The 23448-nt window shown below is 38.1% G+C and overlaps 2 protein-coding genes and 1 long non-coding RNA gene across 7 annotated transcripts in view; 1 reads left to right on the top strand and 2 right to left on the bottom strand.

Annotated features, from left to right (window-relative positions):
* Positions 1-23448, top strand: part of LOC100648950 (cytochrome b5) — a 70337-nt gene that overhangs the window by 26548 nt on the left and 20341 nt on the right. Inside the window, exon 2 of one of the 5 annotated variants that reach the window (XM_048409913.1) lies at positions 14875-15111. The exons of the other annotated variants lie outside the window; for them this stretch is intronic. The gene's annotated coding sequence lies outside the window, so the exon portion shown is untranslated. The remainder of the gene's footprint in view (positions 1-14874; positions 15112-23448) is intronic. 5 annotated transcript variants of the gene reach the window in all.
* Positions 1-23448, bottom strand: part of LOC100647906 (junctophilin-1) — a 45742-nt gene that overhangs the window by 9478 nt on the left and 12816 nt on the right. Inside the window, exons 4-5 of the mRNA XM_020865556.2 lie at positions 303-598; positions 49-216 (exon numbers count right to left, since the gene is read on the bottom strand). Coding sequence (XP_020721215.1) covers positions 49-216; positions 303-598 — 464 coding nt within the window. The remainder of the gene's footprint in view (positions 1-48; positions 217-302; positions 599-23448) is intronic.
* On the bottom strand, positions 5953-23443 carry LOC110119700. Its single transcript, XR_002308197.2, has 3 exons — positions 18171-23443; positions 17653-17853; positions 5953-17493 (listed from the first exon to the last, which is right to left on the bottom strand). It is a non-coding gene; the product is annotated as an uncharacterized LOC110119700 (long non-coding RNA).

Raw genomic sequence — 23448 nt, 5'->3', positions numbered from 1 at the left:
TAATCTCTTTCGTACTACTATTCGCCAAAATATCACAACGAATCTCACCTCGATGACGAAGGACGCATTGCTGTCCGTATGAACAGATGCCGAAGCTTGACTCTGCGAGCTTTCTGTCGACATCCACGATGCCGAGCTAGCATTACTCCTAATACTGCCTCCAGTACCATGTTTCTCTAGATCACCTGTACTTCTTTGCTTTCGAATCTTCAGTCCCTGAAATTGCAATTATCTTTTAAACCAACCTGTCTCAAACCTCACTATATTCCTCGAATTTTGATAGGATTAAGATTACGCCTTACCGAAAGAATGCCCTTCTTCAAGGATTTTTCCGTGAGACTCTTTCTCCTTGCTGGTGGATTGTCACTTCTAGCTTTTAACACGAAACCACCCCTACTGTCACCAACACGACGATCCCTTCTGTCGGTCGGTTCTGGTGTCGGTGCCACTGCCCCGCCATCGTCCGCGCTTCTCAGAGACGTCAAGGAAGCCCTGACGTGCTTTGACGGTTTGTAATGACTTGCCAAACCAAACGGAGCACTCGCTCTCACGCCATAGCCGTGCCTCATGCCGTGGTACCACTGACCTTGATACGTGCCTATGAAAAGTTAACTTATCGTTAATCACTTGCTTTTCTTGATCGCTGTCTATTGAAAATTCCATTTATATCGCATTCTCTTATCTATTACATTATACAATAAGTCATTCAATTAAGCTTGCGATATTATCAATGTTTAGATTTTTTCTTTTTTTACCTTTCATTTCTTATTTAATTTCTAACCACACATGGCAGAGTAAATAATAAAATTGCTTACGCTAGATTAACTACTATTTGATTTGACCTATAAACGAGCTATTCGTATTCGTAAGCTTCTGTTTCTTACGTTTGGTTGATAAAAGGTCTCAGTAGACTATCATAAAGATTTCACTTACAATTTAAATATCAACGCGAGCGTAAAGCCATAGGAAGAACTCAAATCTTTTCTTGCAAGCAAATTTTTCTGTTTATCATCCTTTGGTAAATATACATATGCTTACATTTGCAAATTCGTTTAAAGCGTATTCCGTTTCCTTTTCCTGGAATATACTAAGTCCAATCAACTACCGACAGCCGCTTTTGCCGCGGAATTTACATATTCCCACCGTAAAGACGAAACTTTGTGGTTCACCGGTTCATGTTAGAAACAGGGTCCTGGAAATCACGTTCCAGGAACGATGCTACATACGGGCGGATGTGACGAATTCCCGGGAACGCTTGCACTTGGTAATAAGGTGCATTGTTTTTGCCAAAACGTGACCGCGTTTCAAAATGTCTCGCATGAGTCACGTAGTGGCGCGCGACTGGCGAGAACAAACGTGTTACGTGTGCGACTCAGGGATGGAATTATTCCGGATAACGTGTGGGTGCATTTCTCATTCGAAGAAAATCTAAATTCCACGCCGATGAGATACCGCAGACCGTCTGCAGACCGCTGATCTAGCACCGACTGAATGATCATCGCACGAAGGCTATCATTAACGGCCACGCGATCTTTCGTGGAAGAATTTTCAATCTTTGTCGAGTTTCCCTATTCGATACCTCTTATACGCTTTCTTTCTCTTCTTGACGAAAGAATTTGTATATTGTAGCATTATAACCGCTACGTGGATATTTATGTGGCTATAAGAAATTTCAATTCGTAGATGAGGAAATAAATTTTCATAAAAGCCACAGACCCGTTATAACTCAAGATTTGAAAAAATTGTTCTCAGCATATATCTGTGTAACATGTATATATATATGTAAGGAAATTTTTAAGCATTCCGTGTTTCAGAAAGTTTCAAGTTGACTATGCATAGAGTCGCGAAAGTATGATCGTGAAATTTAATGAACAGGTATATAGGTTAAACTAGAGAGAGTCAGGTAATGATATCGCGGATCTATGATATTGGAAATGTTTGAAAATAATTCAATGCATCTATAGCGCGAAACGTTTCGATGTAACAACGTTTGAGAAACTTTTTCACGAATTTACATTACGGTCTATTTTATCTTTCGTGACCACTGTGTTAGCACGCGAATTCCGCGCGATTCACTGAAAAAGTATTTCGCTAGGAAAAGAAACAAAGAACGACGACAATGAACACTTTTCAGTAGGCCGCAATGATCAACAAAGTAGCAGCAAGCTACTCGAAAGCGTTTCCATTCTGCACCGTTCCTCGCACAGTCCTCATTATTCGACCAACAATAATCATCAAAGTCTTCCGTCCGTATTCGTCGGGCATTAACAAAGTACCGCGATTGCAACGGGAACGATGCATGTCGTTTGTCGTTCCACGATGCACGCTAGTGATGCTTCTCTCCCTTTATTCCAGTCGTGATTACAAAGCAACCTCCCGCGGATTCGATTCGTACAGTCAGCAACAATGCGTTTCTCCGATAGTACGTACGTGTTTTTAGAATCTCTGTTATTGGACATCGACTTTTGGAAACTATTTTTTCAAGCACAGACATGCTCAATTAAATTTCCTGTCTTTTGAGTTTCTTTCGATCGAATTGTCTTTGTAGATCGTATAGTTACAGAATTCAATATTTTTGGTCTGCGAGAAAAATTCTTTTTTATCGATTATTAATAGCGGAAATATTTTTCGGGTGCCTTTACAAAAAAACAATGGTCGACGACAGTAGAAGGTTTTTTCAATGATCAAATTAAGGATTGAGATTGAAACATAGAAATCCATGGACGAAGGGTTTAATGGAGAATAAACCAAGGATAGACAGAAAGTTTGTCGAGCCTCGTTAGAACTAGCTCAATGATTATCATTCAATCGTATTTTTTACCGTTAGTTCTCAAGTTTACGGAGAGTATGAAAGAATCATTAATTATATGCGTAATTTTTTATCGTAATTTTCCTCAATAATTCCTTGACGTTCTTTGACTTATTTCTCTCTTTTTCATTTTATTTTTTCATCAAGTCGTATTTCTTTTGGGACGTTTAAGAATTTCTCAAGTTTAAGAAATGTAGCCTGGATTTTTGTTTCAATGGTATTCTAATAACCTTCTTAAAACACCGAAAGTAAGAGATTCTAGATTAGGAGGAAAGCGAAATTGACAGAAAAAAACTCGCTTGTATTTATGAATCTACTGAGAGGTTCTACTGTAGAATCTGATCATTAAGACACTAGATGTCACTACTCTCATAGGAAAATTTCTCCTGTACTTATCTCGTTTTAGGAAAAAAATCCGCATTTGCTTACACGGAAATCTTCGGTTAATTACAACACGGAAAAATTTAATTTTTTATAAATTCTTTGTAAATTAATTTAACTAGAGGAAACATTTTGTTCTATTATAGGGCAGCGCTCTAATTGCAACAATTAACCAGAATAGTCCTAAATACAAGAAAATAATAATCAACGTTAATAATTAAACACCTCGGCTCAGTTTCAGTAGTAAGGCCGCAAATTCGTTGATCGTGCGGTGTAATCATTGTCCGTGACGAACCTCACGATCGCCAGGAGGCTGAAGACTATTAAAAAATTAACGACGCAATTTATCGCGCGATCTATCTATTTACTAAGGTCATTACGAAGAGAGGAGCTGGTCGTCCGCTGATCGATTGCAGAGCGGCAGCCAGCCTCGTTTCAGAAAAGTACCAGGGTCAGGAGAGAGGACTCGGAAAATGGAGTCTGCGGACGGCATTATTGCAGCCGACTGTACATATGGAAACGACTCTCCCTTCCCAAGCGGAATATTATTTCGCCAGCGTTTAAGCAAGTGGGTCATGCCGTGCTTCTCGACACGCTTCGGCTGCCGATGCGAGCCCGGTCCACGAAATTGCACCACCGTAAATCGCGGCTAACCGTGCCTCCTTCTTTTCTCCTTTAATTAATTTCGCCCACGATTCGACCACTTGCCGTTTCGTTCTGTTCCGTCAGTGAACGAACGAAAAATCCCACCTCTCCACGGTTCAAATTCTTCTCGTGCCTCTTCGAGCCTTGTCTTTTTGTTTCCTTCTTCGTTCCGTGAAACAGCATATTTTTCAGTGAGCATCTTGAAAAATAATTAGGAGCGGAAGAATTCCTTCAAATAATCAGAGACGCGTGAATATTTGGCTATAGGTTTGATGAAAACGTGACACGGCTAGTTAAAGTATATTTTTGAGCAATCGATTTAAAATGGACAGTTCGATGAAGTTTATGGACATGGACATTATGATTTCTATGAATTATACGATTAAGGAAATGTAATCTATATAAAAGTCTGCATGTATTTAAATGTTCGTATTTGTATTTCTATTTGTGAGGATAGACAGTCTGAAATAGGAACCTATTAATAGATGTTGTGGACGTTTATACAAATTTATATTTCTATTAATATCCTTGAAATGCACAAAGATGCTCAATCTGTTTATTAACAATTTCATTATTTAGCAATGGGGAAATCTTTGACGTTTTAAAATTTAGGCAATAATTCTTAAGTTTTGAGAATTTCTAATAAATTATTGTTTATGTACATATATATTTCTTACTATTAAAAGAAGGTTGGAACAATTTTCGGCTTATGCGATTCTTTTTGTTAAATATTATTAGAACTAATAATATTCCAATTTTAGAAAGTAGTTTATTTTTAGAAGTAATCTTTGCGAATACCCTAAAATTGCCGATTTTCTTGGTATGTACCAGTCTTTTCGTAAGTCGTTTTATTAATACGTAAGGTGACTTAGAGTTCTAGAAATTTAGAGTACTTTCCTATCGTAACGAAGAATATCAAAAATATATTCTGCACAATACAAATGTATAGATAAGATTATCTAGAACTGATTACGTTTGTAATTATTTTCTATACGGTGGATAAAAATATTTGAAGTTCCACTTGTACATATAATGTGTTTCAAGCTTTTCTTTAACTTTCATATCTAATTCGTTTAACATTTTTTCAATAAGGCCAGGGAATTGTGAAAGCTAACATATGACTGTTAGTCCATTATTGTGCTTTTTATAGTATCAATCTCTGTAGCATTATCAGTTACAATGGATTTTCGAAAAGTTTTAAATCATTATCTCATATAAACGCAAGATTCTAACTAATTATTGATCATTCCCTTGAACCAATTTCTTATCTTATATAAAATCAAAGAAACGTTCTAATATTTGTATATAAGAATTTTAACACTAGTAAGAGTATATCTGCGACAATTTGTCGTAAATCAATCTCGAAACTGCATGGAACAATTCATGTAATCTTATCGGAATACCGACTACTACTAATACTACGCTATTCGAATTGTAACTTCACAGACTTTTAGAGACCGTTAAGCATCCCTAATCAAATTTCATTTATACTTCTCCGGTAAACGTACTTCGTCTCCAGCTAGTTACCCTTTGTCCCAGTTGGAAATCCAAAGAAGGTTTACTCTATCCCGAGGAACATCGTGACCATTCGTCATTTCGAATTCTAACACAATTATGGAAATTAGCTTGCCTTCTTCCGTGATATTCCTATCCTAAGCACAGGTCCTGCGAAATCCCAACGGGACCGAGATTAAAATCGCTCGTAGCAACGAGAGACGTTTCGTGGACCGTTTCAGCTATTCGGGTCAACTCTTGTTCGTCTGTTGGAAACGCCTCGGGACAAAAAGTCCCGTCAACGTGCCCTTCTGTCGACGATTTTTATGCGAATATTGCAATATTCACGATGCAGAAGAATTCGTCGTGGAAAAGTGATATTTTTACGGTTGAACGAGTGGAAAAAATATTGTTTATCGTAGTAGTACGGTAGAGATCACAAATTTCTTTTAATTGAATTTGATTGAGTTGAGTATAAAACATTTTGAAATTTCACTGACGCTGTTACGAGACACGACTTTCATGACTTACATGGTGAGAAACTTTGCCCGTTAAATTAAAATATTATACAAATATACAAGTAAGTAGTAAAAATACGAAATTGTAAAGAAAAAGACAACATATTAATTATTGAGGATTCTATTTAATTGATTGGTCATTTTTAAACAACGACCTATATTAATTATTGTCGAGGTTCTAATTTCACAATGTTTCATCTGGTAGCCGCTTGTATCTTTCGCAGGTGAGACAGAAAAAGAAAGAAAGATTGTTCGTTCGTTCTCTCCGTTACGGAAACTTTTACTGGTTATTGAATTTCCGTCGAGTCTGCTTTTCCCTCGCCTCTCTTCACGACACGCTTGCTCCACTTCATGGAACTCGAGCAGCGTCGAATTTCGTGCTTTTCCGTTATTCCACTTTGTCGTTTCGACTCGAGCTTCTCTCGTTTAAGGCATTATCCGTGTCGTTTTCTTCGATTAGGCTAAGTTTGTTTCGTTCTCGCGTGGTCTTCAAGGATAAGGTCGTTTCTTCGTCCGTAGTTCAACCTTGGTACAAGGTTTACGAATAAATATAATGTAAAAATTATGATGTAAAAAACAAGATTTATTTATATTCTTCATAAAAGAATCATTCAAATTCTCAAAAGTATAGCATTGTAAATCTACAAAATTTCTATCAACAATCACGAATTCAGAAGTCTCTAGGATATATAGGTAAATAAATACTTGAATTATTATTAAATTTTTCTTTATTTTATTAATATAAGAAGATTGAAATTCCTTAAGAACCATTATAATTATCATTTCAAACGTAGCTAATATCACAAAACTAGAACTAAAACTTACCACGCAATTTATTCAATTTACCATTCAACCTTATGTGTCCATTGCCCAAGAAGATGGTCTATTGGTCATTTGGATTGCCCAGGTAGTTCTAACGTAAAGAAGCTCCGACGTTTATATTTAAAAAAATTCGTTCGCGATAAATACAACTTCATACACGCGATTACAGAACTTCTGATTTTATCCTTTTAGCGGTGGAATGTTATTTTTGTTACCCAAACATTACCCCATATTTCGCGATATCTATGGAGGGCAAACTGCCTGCGATTTAATTGGCGCTGAGAGGCACGTGACCGCGTAGGCACGTGTAAGGTTAAAACACGCGTCGATGTTCGCCGGTTGATTGTCCCTAAAAACGTTTACTACGGGGTCGTTCCTCTATTTATCAAACGACTTCCAACAGTTCCAACTACGAGCGTGTTCTCTATTTACTCGGTTTCCTCATGCGAGCAGGAGAGTTCCAACCTGTTCCGTATAGATTACGAGGGTGAAGACCCTTTCTGGCTTATATCTGTCGTGCATGAAGTATCGCGGCCATCGAGCCACGCAAACTTTCATTCGACACAGGCATGATAGGGAACGGCCGGGTATCTCGCGCTAAAATAATCATCGGTGAATTTCGCCGCTGAAAAATTGATCGCTAGTGGTCTGCCTTTTTTCCATTCTCGAACCTCGCTCTCTTTATTTTCAACCTCAAAATTATTAAAAATTGATGCCAGTTCACCCAACAGACGAACATTATATTCGGCCATGTATCGATAGCGATTTACACGATCGTGATGGATATTACGATAAAAACGAGATTCTTCGAAGAGATTTCGTTGTCTACGGGTAAACAAAAGTCGGTGTACGATCCTGTTTCGCTACATGGCACTGCCTGGCCCGCCTGAAATAGCGCGGCCACCATCTAAGATGGTGGTTGGTTGCACGTGCAATGAAAATCGCGTCTGTGCTAGTAAGAATTGGCCATGCGAGTGTATTTCGGTCCGCAGCCTCCACCAGATCGTCACTAACCACCCCACAAGCCTGTCGTTCTCATCTGTTTGTTTCTTTCGAACGATACCTGAACGTACAACGCTATAGCGTACCTAGCCCCGATTGTCAGATCGGATTTTGTACCTGACCTCGCTTTTTCATACGTTCTCGCAGTCGTGTTTCAAGCTTTCATGGAATTCTAACAAGTCTTGACTTTCGTATCTTCGACTACTCTTTTAGTTTTATTTGGTATCAGAAATATCAAATTATACAATTACTCAGACCTGATGTAATTGAATGATATTTTCTATAAATAAGGTGGAAATAGCTCGTTATTAATTGTTTCTTATATCTCGATTATTTGATATTTTCGTAACGTTTATGGTTGATTCGTTTTTCCTCAAATCGCTGCCATTTCTATATAATCGTTAAAATTTTTCAAAAATCCTACGCTACATTTCGCACGATAGATTAGTGGAAATAGTCCCATATGGTCTGCTTCCTCGATCGGCGCTAAATCATTCGACTCGCGTACGGCTGTATTTATTCGAAACTATTCACCGTTGGCGGTTCGTGGCCGTTAGGCGATCGAGAAGCGGCCAAATAAAAGCAAAATTAGACCATCGAATCTCGGTTATTTCCATCTACCGACGTTATCGCGGTGAATCGTGTATCGGAAGGAAGGTCAGTCTATTTGAAACCTATTAATTAAGTACGACGACAGAGCGCATGTGTAGTCGTGTGAGCTATTATGCGAGGGAGGCGGAGGCGTAAAGCGGCGGAGGAAAAAAAAAATAGAAGATTGTCCGCATAAAAAGGAGCCGCGTCTAAAACTGTAACGGACATACTCTCCTCGGGTGGACGATTACTTTCGCACGGGCACGCAACAAACCGTGACGCAAGGCGTTCGAAAAACGGAAATGACGGCAGTTTACAAAGTAGGTGACGCCTGTTTTATCAACGACAGGCAATCCGCCGTTATGATGTTAAACGGGAGAGGCTTTGCACGCCGTGCGAGCATCGAAGGGTTGCGACACGCTCACTAGAGAAAAACTACACAGAACAAAGGAAGAAAAAGCGGATACGAGCTTTCGTTATCCACGCGTGAATCGTTCCCTTCTTTGTGAACCGGGACGAGGCAGCCGAACTGCCCTCGATGAATGGCTCGACTTCGTCGCGCAAACGAGCTCCTCCTGCGACGATAGCTAATTGCATCGTGAGTCGGCTAAGTCCTCCGGGGGTTGTAACTGACGGACGGATCCGTTGTTCTTCTGTCATCGTTTCCTCTTCGATGGATCTCGAGGGTCGTTTGGCGAGCATTGAGCTTTGCCTAACGAGGGACTATTTCTAGGTATACATTGTCGTTAGAAAGTATCGGTATACTCATTTTTTGCAGGATATAGCTTAATTACAATATTACGCGAGTCCACTTTTGATTGCTAAAACTATCAATCCCTAATGTATTACGGTAAATCTACTCCATATTGATGGTAATTCATTTAACAGATAATTTAAATGTATACTGTGTTAATTCCATCGGTACGTTACAATAGAAAATAGAAAGATTTGTGAAAACTAGGATTTACCTAGACAAATTGAACGATCACTGTCGCATAGAATGTTACAATATCCTGCTGAAAACTCGAATATCGCGGAACGAAACTCGAATTTCAAGAGTCAAATTCGTTACGCGAACGCGATTAACGAGCGCGGCACGGAACAATCGATTCGCAACAAGTGTTTACACCGATCGGTCGTTCGCCATTTGTCGCTGCAACATTAACGCTTCCGTGAGTATAATCGACTCTGACCAACAAACGTGCCGTTCCTATTTAAAATGCCAGAGATTTCTCTTGTCAAATATAGAAGCATTTTCATATATACTTGCTAAACACCGTGCGGGGAGCCCTCGTAATTTCTTCGCGCTGTTCCTCGACGGCGCTCGAACACGGGACGTTCATGACATTCTACGAATATTCGACCTGCCTTAAAGTTTTCTTGGGAGTACGTTTGAAGTCGCGACAGAAGGTCAAAGCTTGGTGAAAGTCGCGCGCGATATATTGACGGGGCGTGGTAGGTTCAAGAACTCTATTAGCAACGTGAACGTTTGTGAATTGATAGCGAGTCAACCCGGTCTTCTTCTTCTTATACGACAAAGATCGAGCATCCTGAGCTTACGCATAATCTTCACACATACATACACACGTTGTTCTAGTCCAGTTATACAAACGCGTACAATCACGGACAGCTGTGTGCGGTAGCATTGGTATTTATAAATAAATGCGTCGGCCACGTGCCACGAGAGAAATGGAATGGCGTTTGGAGAGTGCCTTAACTCGATCAAGAAGCTTAAAACGGTCAGGTCTGGGGGTAGAAGTGACCGCTGGTGGGGAGATCAAGGTGGAAGGAATATGCCAAACGTACGATCTAGCTGCTTCGCGCCGAGTCGGCTAATCGTATTTTGTTTGATTTTCTTTGAAACAGCCGGAATTTTGATGGATCTCCTAGAGTTCGAAGTCTTAAACTTCGTCAGCGTTTCTTTGACCGCGAAGAACGGACGATCGGAAACGAGAATGGTGTAAAGGAAGATATAAAAGACAAGGGAAGCTTCTGTTTAGAATTCTGTTGGCAAGCGTTGAACGACGTTTGCTGGTTATTGCTTGAGAGAATTGTTATTTCGAGCTCTCGTTTCTTCGTGAGATAGGGAATTTTGTAATAAGAGGTTACCACGGAAGCTCGGTTCGCTGGCAAACACGAGAGAGACTTGTATATAACGTTAAACTATACCGTACGTTATATGCGTAGAGGAGAGTCTATAAAATCAGCCACGCGTACATGGCCATGTCTTCTGTCACTGTAAACGTTCTATAAACGTTAGAAAATAAAACGAACGAAAATATCTCTGGTTGGCTACCATTAAGGCTTCTTCGAAACGATAAGATTTTTAAATACTTTGCGCCCGACGGCCGATCGACAGCCATGAAATACATTGTTTCTAATTTTAGCGATGGCTCCGGCGCGCGTTCATTGACGAAAGTTTGTGTTGAAAATAAAAATGAACGCTGGCTGGCAGCTTCCGATGGTTTCTCGCCGTTTCTAGTCACAATTTGCAACCGGTACGCGATTCTTTAATGGGGGAATCGAAGTAAACCGTTATTAGAACGTATCGATATTATTATTAGACCGTCATACACGTCCCGATAATCTAAGGAACGCGTAAATATTTATGTAATCCTCGTGACGTAAATTTATAACATTGTTGTACGAGTACCGCGGTATCACTCGTGTTGCCAAATGACGTGCGCGTTGCGATCAGAATAACGTAGCCGGTAACTAATGCTCAACGAGGAATCCGACGGAGCCGTAGTGGATTTTTCATTCTCGTTTAAAATCTGCCATGCTACACGAATAAAAAAGTGTATTATTAACGCTCACAAAAAATAAACGATGTATTAATTTACGACACGGTGTCCTGATCTTCTCGGAGCTATTTATTATCCATTCTACTTTTTCTAGCCTTAATCACCGTACTACTTTACAAATTATTGCGAATGAGAATATAAATACCGTTGCAGTGCCGTTAATGAATCTTTTACGAGCCGCGAATCATGCGCTGAAATGTTGCAACGTGTGCAACGTATATTTCTTTTAATATAATTGTATTTGCTATACAATTCGGAATGAACATTATCGAATTGTTTTAAGCCCAATAACATTAATAACACAAAAGAAAGGAAAGAATCTAAAAAAAGGAATGGTAATTAGAAATGTTTTCAAAACTACGAGAAATGATGAAGTAAATTTCACTCGGGCGACCGGGTGTCCCATAGTGTCGTTTCATCTTCCGTGAATTCCTCGCGTCGACCGTTAATTAAGGATGGTAATTAAACACCAGCAGGCCACTGATACATTCTGGCGACGATAAATCTCCACGACGCAGTTCCTCGTGTTTCAAGGCGTCCTGATGACGCTTATCGGCCCCACAGTGGGTACATTTATTCCGCACGACAAGCATTTTTCACGTCGACTTTTGGATCCGCCCAATTGACATAGCTATGCTAATTTGAGACTAAATACGCCACGAACGAAGTCGGTCGCAAAGGGAACGCAAATACGATGTGCGAACATTATCGTAAATGATTTTATGTTTGCTATATATGTTTTTGCCAACATAATCATGATAATTATGTTTCGTTATGGTACTAATGAAATTTCTCTCAAAATGTTTTCTAAAATACACATAATACACCTATGAAAGTATCTAAATACTTTTTTTGAGTCGGTCTATATCGCTCGAGGTTCGATATGAAAATAGAAAACACTCGATAAATATTCCACGGCGGGCGCCGTTATTCGTCCAGACATCGAATAAATTAAATTTAAAAGTATCTTACTCTTGTCCGATATATATCTAGTTGTTGCTCCTCGTACTTTCCTCTTTCCTGTTCTGTTTATATCCAACAATACGAAACCGGTTTCAAAACGATCCTTCAGATCATATTTATTCGTAAAGATTTCGCTCAGCGCCAGTGGAACAAGACGTCAATGATCAGACACGATTGAACGCGTAGCTTATAGGTATCGAGTTATCGAGGTATCGAAAGCCTGGAAGTTAATTGTCCGAAAGGAGCATCCAGATCAATCTTTATTTTACAATATAATTAATGAATTATCGTAACTGTAACTGTAATTATTATATATAACTTATATATAATTATACTGTAATTATTGTAATTATATATATAAATTAGATCACTATTAAATATCAATGTTAATGAATTAACAAGTTATAGGTTTCTTTAATCTATATAATATAATCTTACAATTTTTCGTCAAATAAGCTCGCTTGAAAAATATTACTAACAATATTATTTTAATCGTATAACAGCTCTGAAAATACTAAAAGATACCTTTGATCGAGGGGCGATATGTAAGCAGAAAAAGAATCCCAGGTCGAACGACCCGAAATAATTTCTCGATAGGTAGATCGATCAGAACCAGACGCTGGGCTTAATTCGTTAGACGCAGAAATTCGCATTCATCACGCGAACATCACGGAAACCAAGCTCTCTTACAAGAGAGACACTCGTTTCTTCGTATCTTTGACTTTCCCTCTTTCGTAACGTCGAGCAAGCATCCATTATTTAAACGAACGACGTTCTTGTTCGAGGGTGTGCAGCAGCAGTCGTTCAATATTTATGAACTACGGGAAACGAGGGAATGCTTACGAGATATTCGGTCAGTCTGTGATCGTGATCCTCGCGTAATGAATCGTGTCCCTGAAGTACACGAACTTTAATTAATCGAACCTTTCCCCCCCCCTTATTCTTAACTAAAAGATTGTGTTTCGCGTTGTTTCGTGTGTTGGAAATCTTACTATATAGGGTGTGCAAATAATCGAGGTACAATCAAGATGAGGATGGTTCTGGAAAATGAAAGTTAAAAAATAAATGGAAAATTCTTACATGAGACTTTATTTTCGAAAAGGTCGAATGTTAAGAATATTCTTTGAATATACCTGTACTTAACTACGTCATAGACGAATACAGATTTCGATACAGGCCACACCCTGTCTACAAGTAACGTTAATATCATACCTAATATTGATTTCTTATCAGTTTCTGTGCTATCTAAGTACATATCAGCGGTAGATATTAATTTTATGCCTCTTTAGATAAAATTTCCGTTTATTTACTGGTTTTGCTTACATTTCAATTTGTAAAACGAGTTCCTGGTAAGACAGAATTTCACGATTACCGAAACATTCTGTATACTGGACCTATTTCCTCTTTAATATTTAGCATCGTAACTCTGCTCTCAGATAAATTTCCGAATTAATTATTATCAATCTGAAGAAATTAAAATTCCGTCGCGCACAAAGATTGTGTTTTCCTTATCCTAATCCTCGCCCGTTAGATATTACGAGCGTAATGAAAGGGAGGAAAGTTTTAAGCGCCATCGTAAAATTCCTTTGTTCTGGGCTCGTTTTAGGGATACAAGTTCGATATTTTAACATCGGTGCATGTCGGTTAATCAAGTTATATCGCCGTTCAAAGATAGAAACTTGGATGTTTATCGAATCATCGATATGTATCGTTTCGCATTCCCGGTTCTGGCCGCGGAAACGTCTTGTGTTTCTCTGTGCCCGACTAAGATCCTATTCTACTTCCTTTGTTTCTGCTCAACTTGTTACTTTACCGAGGAAACTCCGATGGATCTCGTTCGACCAAAGAAAGAATCACGAGCGAAAAAACTCTATTTCGTTTCCTTTAATCTTGAAAAGACAAGACGTCTCTTGTTCGCTGTGAATCGTCTGTTTCTGAAAATAAGAAACAACGAGCGCACGCGAATGGCCGGGGTAGTTCATTCAAAATCGCTTTTCCAGCACCGTGAAATCAAGCCGTCCTCGCATCACCGTGTTTTCTTTACTGAAAGACTTGTAGGATCGTTCCTCTTGCCATTCTCCACTCCTAACTTCGCTGATTACGGGATAATCTCTGTGAGAGCTCTCACGGTTTCAACGAGAGGCGATAAGAATCGTATACAAAAAACAGGAAAGGTATCTCGGTAATCGGTGCGTGAAAAAATGCTCTTCTACAATGCGCTAAAAAAAGTAGGTAACATTTATGTGGTGTGATTTTAGACATCAAGACAATTCTAGATATCCATTATCATTCTATACGGCTATCAATGTATTTCTAGCGTAAAATTATTAGATTGGTAGATATTAAATGTCATTTATTACTACATAAATTTTCTTCATTGCTTTGATATTCAAATTCACACCACATGTATATCTCTTTTAACACTCTGTATATGTCTGATTTTTCTGCACTTTCTTTCTTTCGTTTCCATTAAATATGCTTTTTTCTCATTTTCGCTTATGAAATCCTACTGGTTATATCGTAATCGCTTGTAAACGTTGCTCTTTGATTAATTTCCACCGTTATCACGGAGGCGGGAGAGAGAGAGAGAGAGAGAGAGAAGCAGACAAAACAAATCACTAGCGTTTTATCTCGGCGAGAAATCACCTTTTAACGCGAACCGCGCTTCTTCCGTTCATACGGTTTCCACGACTGCTGGTCCCACGTGTAAAGGGACAACAGAACCTCCTCGAATTAATTCCCTGTGCAAATTGTTATGTAAATTGGACACCCTCTAGACTTCTTCGTCTATTGAATTTTTATTCAGTGATCTTTCTTTAGTTTCGTTTTCCTTTTCTTCCATTAGAAAAGAAGAAAGAAATATTGTTGGGATCCGGTCGAGAAACGTGAAAGACCTCGTTCATTTGCTTGATCTTTTTTCCCCTCACGTTCTCTTTTAACATCGTAATATCGTGCAATTATTCAATACTCGAGAAAATGATCGATACCATTGATCAACAATCAAAAGGTTCAAACAGGAGGGTGAATCAACGCGGTCTGCATGGATTGCTTTAAAGGTGGAGCGCGTCTAACGGATGCTATGGTAAGTATAATCATGATATTTGCACGATCTTGTCCTTCTCCACGCGGTTTGCACACACATGCGCTTCCACATTTCACACTCTATGCACGCGCCTTTACACAGCTGGTGCTTGGATACAATTCGACGTGGAATTATTTTCTTCATTTTACTTATTTTGCTTCGTGGCTTTGTAATCAACGACTTTGAAAGCGTGAATTTCAAGAAATACTAATATTTAGATTGAGGATTTTTACGCATTTCCGACAAATTTGAAGGTATGCGCAGAATATTAAAAAGTATATGAAGCATTCAGAGTGTAGTATTTTCGTTATAATATTAAATCCATAGATGAAACAAAACTCTATTCATATTCCTCCTTTTTTACTTGTTTTCATATAATTATGAATTTCTATCAACGACAAACATCCACAGAAATTCGTATTAATCATTATTTTAATAATTCTTTATTTATTTACAATAAAATTATTTCCTACTTCGTCAGAATATTTGCGATCTTCCGTAAACCTGCTATATCTCGTTTAATCGGATGAAGCTACGTATAAACTGTGAAAAGGTTTGATCCGGTGCATTGTGGAAGAAAGATCCAAAAGTAGAAACAACTGCTTCTATTGTTATCGGCCGTATCAGCACGCAGAATAGAAACTTTCTGCGTATCTTCCTCTGGTAATTCAGCACCTTTTCCGAGGCCAAACTTGGCTGAGATTTTCGTGTTACACGCGCACGTGTATTTGGAATATACCGTGACGTATTTTCTCGGTGTTTGCGCGTGTTTTTGTGTTACATTGCACAGCTGCATCGCAGATTTCCATCGATCTTTTAATGATCTTTTAAGTCAGCAATCCTCGGGCGTGTAATCAATCATTCGAACGGTTCGCGGATCTAAACGTTCGAATGGTTACGAAAAGAGATGGATAGAGAAAGAGACACAGTTATTCAACCGTTAATTTGGTTATGCGCACGAACGAGGACCAAAGCGCAGGAAAATAGCGAGCTTGTAACAGGTATGGACCTATGGGATGGATGGCCGGTTAATTGTCTTCGGTTCGGTCGAGTAAAATTTATTCTAAATTTTTCTTGTCCAATTTTAACCTGTCTTTCTTTAATTTTCTATATTTTTCAATCGTCAGGAGCTGTAGATATGTCAATCAGCTGAATCGTCTAAAAAATTCTAGATAGAACCATTCATATTCAAGTTAGATATAAATCTCGAAGATCCGCTAAAAATTGTTCCGCTGTTCTCGATTTGAAAATAACATTTCAATGCACCGAAACTGTAATGAATTTTCCCATACGCAAGAATAATCGTTGACTCAGTTGATTGTCAAAAGCTATGGACCAACCATACTGGAATTACCTAAAATTTCTAAAATTAAAGAATTATTCACACCAGATTCCTCTATTTAAAAGGGAAACGGTGTACCACTGTAACGAAGGGAATTCGTCACAAAGCTCCACCTACGCATCCATGATTCCTAATTGCCAAAAGCGGCACGCCGATCGTCAATTTCGAGAATTTCGCCTACAAAGCATCGTATTCGCGACGCGACTCGAATAAGAAGCGGCCTGGCACAGTCACGTCATCTCGGACGTGCGTGCAGTACACGCGAAAATAGCACGATCATTCGGCCGGAATTGGTCGCACGATGAGTTTTCTCGGCTCGTTGATTCCGTGAGACGTCACGAGACATTGGTGCACGTGCTAATTAAACGTGTTTCGATGGAATTTAAAATGTTCACCGGGCATTTCGTATTCCGTGCAACGATCCAGCAGTTCAGTTTCCTTGGTTTACGAGCTACGTTAGCTTCAATGGTGTCGTAAACGAGACAACAGGCACAAAGTGAACACGTCCTTTTAAATCTTCCAGCTACATTTACGTTTGTCTCGTATGTTCTTATCGTAACGACAATCGGTAATGATCTCTAGATTATTGGTTCTACCGGCATTATCCTTGGCTCATTCTCTGTTACTGTGAATTTTTCTGTCTCCCTCTTGCTCTTATTTCAACAAACGAAAAGACTTGCAATGTTTCAAGAAAATTTTTGTGGATTGTGAAACTGGTCTTCTTTTAGCGCAGTATATCCTCTTCGTAAAACCATAAAAAATATGTATTGATTTCATTATTGTTAATTAATGAAAAGTAATAAAAAATATTCGATTAATGTAGTTTCTACTGATCTTTACAATGTTAGGAACATTAGCTTCCTGTTTTAAAATCTTACGGTTACAAAAGCATTTTCCCCGACATTTAGACATGTTCGCCAGTCATGCTGGAAAGATAAGTCATCAAAACTGATGGTCTTAAATTTGTTGCTAGTAACTTTGCTCCAGAAGCTGTTCCACGAAAGTCCCTTTAATCACTCGAAATACCGCATGGCGTGTAACTGTAATGAAAATAAACAGGACAAGAAAAAAGAAAATCCAAAAGGTTCGAACGGCGCGTACAACATCGTTTAGCGTTTCTTTGACGAGCCCGGAAAACACAGAAACGTTTTTTTTTAGATCAGACTGCTTGCGTAATATAATTTTCAAAAACGTGTCACCTTTTGTACGCCCCTTGTCATGCATGGCTAAGAAACTTTCTCGAATGTATGACAGGCAGAAGAAACATCCACGAGAAGAGGAACGTCCAGAAGATGAACGCAATCATGATATTTCTCGCGTGAATTCTCATAAGAATTACGACATTGGTTGCCCGAGTAATTCTTAATCCATTAAGCAGACGAAACAGCGTCCTTTTTTACCTAATTTTGGCAGAAATACAGTGACAATTTTCAATATTTATAGAACATTCTAGTATATTATTCATAAATATTATTCATAGAAAATTTGTCTGAATGTATTATATGTTTATACGAAACTTTTTGAATTTTCATTCGTACTATAATGGTATACGACTATCATGGATGATACAACGATAGAATTTAAAACCAATCTGAAGATGTAATAATAATTACAAGCCGTTTATTGCAAACGTACACTTAGCGAAAAGTAAAGATACATTATGAGTAAGTTAAAGGCTTAAATATGTATAGGTATTCCTTACTGAGATTGCACTTACACAACTTACACACGTTATTTCACTGTTCGGCGGCTAATGGGTTAAGTAATGATTTTACAGGGCGAGCATACATCATCGTCCGCGTTTCTTCCTTGACAGGAGGGCGCCGTGAGATCAGAAAACGCGGGCAGCTGGCTCGTTTGGCTCTAAATAAAGCGCTCAAGTGCGGCAGGCGAAATGAAACGCAATAAAACTTATCCGCACCACTGGCGCGTTCCTTTCTCTCCCTCCAACTTCTGTCTCAGCTCCCTCGCCTCTTTTCTAAATCCTCATATTTTCTCGTTTTCCTTCTTTTCTCATTTTCACCCTTTCACGACTCTCGCCGTGCCTTCTTCTCTACTTTTCCCTCACGCCCCGATATTTCATCTCTTCCTTCCAAATTGCTTCTTTCCATCCTTCCTTCCTTCTAGTTCTTGTTTTTCTTTCGAACTCGGTCTTATTGTTCTTCCCTTGCCGCGATTGTTTTCATTCTTCCGTTCTTCCGTTCACGTTCGAAGTGAAATTAATATACAGGGTGATTAAAAAGTGGAGCAACCGACTATTCCTTTTTACGATTTTCTTTACTGATAGTTACAGAAAAGTCGCGCAAGTATCGCCGATTATTCTTGTCGCTGACTTTAAACGATCAGAAAGATAACAAATCTGGAGAATTCTTAATATTTCAAGATATCTTGAAAATTGAAAAATGTTAAACAAAGCATTTCAACTAAAAAGGGCAACTAATTTAGCTCAATTGTGTAATAAGGTTCAACAGTCTGAGTAAGCAAAAGATATGTTTTGTGGTTGAAGGTTTTTGTTATCTAAGGACTTCTGTAAATTGTATGTCATATATTTCATTATGTGTTTGTTAACGAATACGGTTCTTCCTTCGAGATTGTAATTATATCTGGTAAAAGTTGATCCAAGATTTCGCGATGGTTTCCCCATGTAATTTCGTAGTTCGTTATCCACGGGTATCATTATTTTCAGGAGTAATCCTGAACAGTATGTCGATGCTTTGTATCACTATCGATCGATTCCTGAATATTAAGCCAACAATGTAATACCCTCTAAGTAGCGCAACAATTTCCTTCCAACATTCGGTTATCCGTTTTAGTAACGTTTCATCAAATCCTATCAAACAATATTATTATGAAATTCTCGTTAGAATCGAAATTAATATTTTGTCACTGATCGAGCAATATTCACAAATAAAAGGAAAAACATGGTATGATCTGTTAAATGTTCATTTGTAATTAACTTGGTCTTGGTTTTCAAACAATACGTAAAAACTATGCGTTTATCAAAGTTCTCAATTGAATTAATATTATTAGTAAAACCTTTTTTTTTTTTTTGAAACTAGGTTTTCTCGGTGTCTCGGTGCCTTAAATGAAAAAATTCCATAAAATATTATCGAATTTTTTGCACCACGCCTTATATAATATTTTCTATGTTTCTTTCCTTTTTCTTGATACAGACGAATATTTTGTTCTCCACCACCGTGAAAATAGTTTCTATAGATGGATAGGGGTTGATCGAAGGACGGGATGACAAAACAGATGTGCCGATCGACGACATATTGGAACAGAAGATTCGATCAATCGCAATTTACTCGTTTATTTCCCGCTGGCGATCCTTCTCTTACGACGAGGGCCGAAGGTCAGACAGTGGTACAAGAGGATGATGGATTTTGTTGATCGAATAAAATAAAAATAACGAAGTTATCTCCGTGGAGCGATTAAAAGGAAGAAAATGATCATCGAAGGCAACATTGTTTTCGTTGTTTCCAAGTCTGGAGATTCTAAAATGATGGAATCATTGGCACCGGGGAGTTGCTTGGTGGTATCGATTTGTCCAAATCCTTTCTATAGTAGCTTTCATTCGTTCCGAACACGAGGTCAACCAAAATAATACTTAACATGGTTCCATTTTATTTCGATCGGAGTGTGGATACATTATGCGTGGTTCCTATCGATTATTTAGAACAAGTATTAAATACTTTTCCACGAAGTGTTATTTTATCGAGTAAAAGTTTAATATTAAAAACAATTTTATATAAAAATTATAATATTGCCGATATTACCATATAGAATACTAAATTGACAAAAATGTTTCATACGTGTCTATTTAATGTCTTCAAAGTGTATAAAAATAAGTTAGAGTGTCGAATTCAACGTTTTTCAAGGATAAATTTTCATCGATGTTGAGTGAATATGATTCACCGTGACTTATAATTAGACTACGGATGTTTATGTATTTATTGGAAATTTTTGGCCGCAAGAATGTACAGAAAGTACATGATACACAAAAATACACAAAATATTGATTTACAGGGTGAAACTTTTTTTTTTATCGGAGTTACTCATAAAGCTACGAATTTGCATAAACATCTAGAGTCTATTTGTCATTTCATTTTTAAAATTTTGTACTTCGTTTAGTTACTTAATCATTTCCTTTGAACCTCTATTTTCTATTAACACAGCAAACCTAACCCGAAACTTTGTGATAACACTTCCTTATACGATACGTTATACGACCAAACGACGACTTGACATTTTATCGATACAAGATAAAAAACGCACTATCGACTCTCCTAGCGAGTCATATATTATACTCGAGAGGTGAACGTCCAAATTTCACGTTTCACTAACATAGGTTACATAAAATCGATGACACGCTATCCCTCTGACACTTTTTCCTTCCCACTCGCTAGCTCATATCCACATCGTCGACGACGCTTGTCTTTCCTACAGCTATAGATCGCCTGGATTTATTTCTTTTCCTTTTCTAGAGTCACGACAGTGTTTCCCGTACGTGTGCGTACGCAAATCGGGGTCGATTCGTGGACTCGCTCGAAATGCTATAACGGCCAGGGAAAATAGTTGGAGTGTGAGTCACACGATTTTATCGCGGCCAATCTAAAAGTTGCTTTACGATCCGTTGTGGACCACTGACCGTCACTTTGCACTATGGATTGCAGAAATGCTACACGATGGATATTAAATAAACCCGTCGGAAACGCGGAAAGGAACTCTGATTTTTATTCCAACTGTGACTTCGCACCGTTTCCACGTTGTTTTCGTGTCTTTTCTCACACATCATCCCGTGCTGTTTTCTCACCCTGGTCTACGAATAAGGTTAAAATTGCTTCGGGGACACCGGAGAAATTTCGATTGACAAGTCGAGCGAATGGAAATCCCGATTTCCTCTCGAGGGATCAGAGTCGCATTGAAATTACGATTCTTTTGCGGAAAGATACTCGTATCACGAGATTAATCGGCGCAATGACGTATGAAAGAAAGCATAGAGATGGAATATAAGGCTTAATCTGTTTGAAGTCGGTGACGCATTACTGATAAAAACAGCCAATAACACAGGTTTCTAAAAGAAATTTTTATTATCAGCTAGTATTAAAAACATATTTTTAAAAAGCTATCTGGGGAAATACGTTACTGAAACGAAGCAATAGACGATGTTACGTAAAGATTAAAGCAAAGTTTTATGCATATGATGCATACAGTGTGTCATCACAGATTAGTTTAGGAATCAATGACACATGTATTCTTTCATTCCTTGCGTAGAACTGAAATCATCTAAAATCTAAAACATGTATTTTTCACCTCCGAAACCTTGTCGCTTATTTCATTTCTCTACATAAACGGAACAAATTCGACTTCGAACGAGTTAAGTACTGAGAATGGGGTAGTTCGGATTAATTGTAGGTCAGGTGTTTGTTGAATTAGTGGAAGTTTATGTCTGATTTCGTTAGCACGTGACCTTAAAACCACCGCACGACGCCTACGAAGGGAAATACCTTCGAAGGTTAGAATTATAGGATTCCAGATATATAGCTGGTAACGCGACACGCACTATCATCGCACGCAACTCGTCGACACGCGACGTTAATTAATGCGAACGTTTACTTATTTATTTCTATCCCATGAAATTACTGTCTTTCTTCAAGCATGCACAACTTCATTAAGAACTTAAATCGTTATAATAATCTTAATATCGTTGTCATTTATTTCACATTATCATCTTTTGATAAAAGAGTGACGTAATTAAAGAAAATTCCTTCTTAATCAAGAAACATGTAAAATTCTTGTGTAGTGTGAGTTACATATATATAATAAATGCTATAATATTTTATTATATAATTATAACATTGCCATCCTAATAAACAGTTCGATTTTTTGACACGTAGAAACAACTTCTGTAAATATTTCAAAACTGACAATTTTTTAGATAAATCACTCATCTAGCAAAAGGACGGTATAAAATATCCATAGGAAATTTGTCTTCAATCTCAAAGATTTTCTTCGCCGAATTTAGATTAATAAATAAAATATCAAATTATTTGATACGAAATCGAACGAATATCTATGTTTATTGATTATTAAAGCAATGGAAAAGCTAGTCATAAAGATGGTCGTGTTGGCCATACCGCCAAATTGGCAATGTTCCAAATTTCGTGCGAAAAAGAGACTACGTCTCTTACAGACAGATTAGTAATTAAAGCACTTATTAATAACTACAGGATTAAACGCAAAAAATTCGAATAGCGATTCTCATCGGTTAAGTGGGATCAAAGTTCGTCGAGGAATCGACAGCTTCGAGCCGATTAATTCGCATCGAGATCAGTCCCGGACACGTGGCCTGTCACTTGGAGTTGACGCAGATTTCCACGAGTTGCTTCGACACCCAGGATACGCCGTATCCTTTGATCTGTTTCTGACAGCTTTATTTCGTTCGTATTACGCGTCAACCTTCCCTACCGCGTTCTCCAATGGTTCGTATTATTTTGCATTTCGCCTGAACTTCTTTCAAGCGGCGGGAGATTCTGTTCGTATCGTGTCAGACAACGAATAATTCGCTGCCTCCTGTATGCTCGAAAAATGTACAACTTTGTACAGAAATTGTAATTAATTTTCTAGTCTTTTATTTTTTTTAAATTATAATTTTCAAACTTTGCACTTGCCATGTAGTGCTACTCTATTCGTTCTTCATTCCATTATTAATAATCCCATTAAAATAATGAGTCCTTCTTACATTAATTATTTATCTCTCAAATATTTATCAAGCCTTCTTTGAATTGCTTTTAAAATAGCATGCTTCGCGGCATAAAGTACCACAGAAAAATTACAATAAGAAATGATCTATATAAACAACGTATCCCATTCAGCCCTTTTTAATATACCACACTTGATATCTCCGCCCACGTACGATGCACAAAATGCACGTAGAAGGAGCGAAAAACCAGCGTTGTTTCAATATAAAAGCACGATTAAAGTAGAACTCA

This window comes from Bombus terrestris, chromosome 11 (assembly GCF_910591885.1).
Source record: "Bombus terrestris chromosome 11, iyBomTerr1.2, whole genome shotgun sequence".
NCBI classification, from domain to species: domain Eukaryota; kingdom Metazoa; phylum Arthropoda; class Insecta; order Hymenoptera; family Apidae; genus Bombus; species Bombus terrestris.
Note: the sequence above shows the minus strand (reverse complement) of the source record. Positions and strands in the feature narration are given on the sequence as shown.